General features: G+C 36.2%; 1 protein-coding gene across 5 annotated transcripts in view; it reads right to left on the bottom strand.

Annotated features, from left to right (window-relative positions):
• LOC106679794 (caspase-3) overlaps positions 1–1,529 on the bottom strand; it is a 31,143-nt gene extending 29,614 nt beyond the window's left edge. The window contains exons 1-2 of one of the 5 annotated variants that reach the window (XM_067046000.1): positions 1,441–1,529; positions 683–856 (exon numbers count right to left, since the gene is read on the bottom strand). Coding sequence is in view for 1 of the 5 variants with exons in the window: in XM_014419138.2 (XP_014274624.1) it covers positions 683–856; positions 1,367–1,375 (183 nt within the window). In the remaining 4 variants the exon portion in view is untranslated. Of the gene's footprint in view, positions 1–682; positions 857–1,042; positions 1,249–1,279 lie in introns of those variants that run through there. The other 4 variants (XM_014419138.2, XM_067045997.1, XM_067045999.1 and 1 more) reach the window with 4 other exon arrangements.
• Between the last annotated feature and the right edge of the window lie 1,725 nt (positions 1,530–3,254).

Raw genomic sequence — 3,254 nt, 5'->3', positions numbered from 1 at the left:
ACTATTTTGACAACTTTATTGACTACCGTCCGGACTATCTTTCTATAATATATCTGTTATGCATTTTCCTTTCATAGATTCCAAATATTTATGAATGCAACATATTTATATTAGGAACCCGGATATTGTAAGGGTGATCAAAGTGGGACGGCTTCGGTGGGCAGGCCATGTATCAAGAATGACCCAGGATCAGATTCATAGGATGATCCTGGACGAAAGCAAATATAGAACAAGGAGAGTAGGAAGACCCCGGCTTCGATGGATCGATGGAGTGGCAGCGGATGCCAGGTCTATCTTGGGAATCCGCAATTCGAGAGCAGCGGCAACCATCAGAGAGGACTGACGGACGAAGTTGCAGGAGGCCTTGACTCCACAAGAGTTGTACCGCCACAGATGATTATTCGTTCTAATTAAATTTTTATGGTGTCTTTCCCTATGATTGCTTGTGAGAATTATGATTTTGGAATGATATGGGGAAATGTATTTTTACAGAACTGCCTGGAGGGGCTTTGAGTTTAGCGAGGTTGCACTATGTTATTTATTATCAAATACGTTCGTACACTAGTTTGAAGAGCTATGTTAAATTTGAAACATATGTGAAAATAGTTTTAAAAAAAAAATTAAAAAGCACTACATAAATGTGATATATGTTATTGATGACGAGGGATAGATGTGAACGTACCTTATAGTTGAGGTTATAGTAGCTCTTGCACTTGAATCCGAGGTTCCTGAACAAAATTTTGAGGTCATCATAGTCTCTTTCGGATCCTTCTCTTTTCTCGTAATCTCCTTCTGTGAATGTTTCATTATTGATAATCAAAACGTATCCTTTGGGTGTGGATTGGAGGTTATAAGTCTGGAAAATATATTTAATTATTAATATTTCACATTCAGTATCTCCTTTTTGATTAGAAACTAAATAAATTATAGTAAAATGTATAACACAAAAGATATCCGTGAAAATTAAGCAGTTTTGAATTGGTCCTAATTTTAAGAATTTCATTCAAACCCTCCATTTAAATGAAACCGAACTTCGCATTACCTTCTCGATAGAAAACTTATTAGTTTGAGATTTCCAAAATATTTTGTTACTGATTTACGTACACCGCAAACGTTCCCATATCTCTTTACAGGTGACTGTGTTGTTCTTTACAGAGATTCGAAATAAGGTTCTGATCTGAACTACCACACGGTTCTACCACAGTATCTCCAACAAGAGGAACATGTTAATATAATAATAATAATTAAAAAATCCAGTCATTGAAAACATATCACTCACAACTTTGCTGACACGTATCCACAGCCTTTTTTAAAACAAAATTATTTTAAATAGCCCATTCCCTTAAGAAATGAACACTTTAATTACCGATTCCATGTATTTCCACTTAGAATTTAGAACTGTATGTATATAACTAATAATTTAGCTTGTTTATTTCGTACCGAATTGTGGGAGGTTACGTTCAGGTTATGTCTATAAATTTTCTAGGTTTTTCCACTGAGACAGCTGTTACATTGCTTTCATGATTTCTTATCAATCCTGTCTGAGTTTTGATTTCTTACCTCGTCAAATTTAAACCTTATTAATAGAATAACGCCGGGCAAGAGCGAGGTGGCACAGAACAAGAAATCCTTCAGACAAAACTCATTACAGTATATTGACTAACAGACTAAAACCAGAAATTAAAAAATACAGAATCCAAAATTTTCCTAATTTAACAGAAAACCTAAATACCACTGACAAATCATTATGGACAACTACTAAAATACAAAACCTTCAACCATCCACTTCTCACTGAAAATAAGACTTGGACACGATCAGATAAAGAAAAAAATAAAATATTCGGCGAACACCTCTTAAAAACTTTTAACCCCCATCCTGATATCCTTCATCCAACTCATATTGAGCATGTTAAAGCAGAGATAACTATTCCACTCCAAAAGCCTTTCATCCCTCCAATTACCTTCTAAAAAAGCTCCTGACCACGATCTATCACATCCCATATCCTGAAACAGCTCTTTCGTAAAGCCATCCAATTCCTTACCTATATCTTTAATACTACTGTCCCATCCATTAATTTCCCAGACCCTTGGAAAATGTCTATAGTAAAAATGTTTCCCAAACCCTCCAAATAAATAAATAAATTATTCCATAAAAAAAAAAAAAAACACACCGCATCAAACAAATACTCTTAGCTAATAACTTCCCTCTCCATATCATTCATAAACTTTTAAAAAACTACCAAAGCCACTTGAATATCCATCTTCCTACCGTCCTAGTTCCCTCCTATTCATTATGGGCAAAATCTCAGAAAAACTTTTATTAAAATGTCTCTATACAATCCTTGATTCATATCATGTTATTTCTAACCACCAGTTTGGATTTAGAACATCTCATTCTACCATACAACAGAGTCATCGAGTGGTTGATGTCATATCATCCTCATTGGAGCGCGGAATGTGCTGCAGGAGTCTTCCTCGATGTCCTTTTAATAAACTTCTACCTCTCTGATAGAGCCTTTAAAGTAAATCATAACCTACTCATCTCTCTTTTCTCGGTGTTCCTCAAAGTAGTATCTTAGGTCCTATTCTCTATACGGTTTATACAGCTGATATCCCAACCCTACCAAACACAGTCCTTAAAACATACGCTTACACGTTATAACACTTTTATAAATGACATGGTCATAAAATTTGTACCCAATAACGTAAATAGAAGATTAAAGAGGAACTGGATGAGAGATAACGGATGTGTGGACTACACTCGAGCCCAAGAGAAGGCTAGACTATTGGAGAACTAGTGTGGTCGATACACTGTTGGTGACTAGCTACACTATTAGAGAACTAGTGTGGTCGATACACTGTTGATGACTAGCTACACTATTGGAGAACTAGTGTGGTCGATACACTGTTGGAGAACTAGCTACACTATTGGAGAACTAGTGTGGTCGATACACTGTTGGAGAACTAGTGGAACTAGCTACACTATTGGAGAACTAGTGTAGTCGATACACTATTGGAGAATTAGTGCGGTCGCTACACTATTGGATAACTAGTATGGTCGCTGTACTATAGGAGAACTAGTGGAGTAGTAACACAATTGGAGAACTAGTGTAGTTGATACACTATAGGAGAACTAGTGTGGTCGATACACTGTTGGAGAACTAGTGGAACTAGCTACACTATTGGAGAACTAGTGTAGTCGATACACTATTGGATAACTAGTATGGTCGCTGTACTATTGGAGAACTAGTGTA

Source organism: Halyomorpha halys, unplaced genomic scaffold (assembly GCF_000696795.3).
Source record: "Halyomorpha halys isolate HHAL.00 unplaced genomic scaffold, Hhal_1.1 Scaffold220.1, whole genome shotgun sequence".
Lineage (NCBI taxonomy): Eukaryota > Metazoa > Arthropoda > Insecta > Hemiptera > Pentatomidae > Halyomorpha > Halyomorpha halys.
Note: the sequence above shows the minus strand (reverse complement) of the source record. Positions and strands in the feature narration are given on the sequence as shown.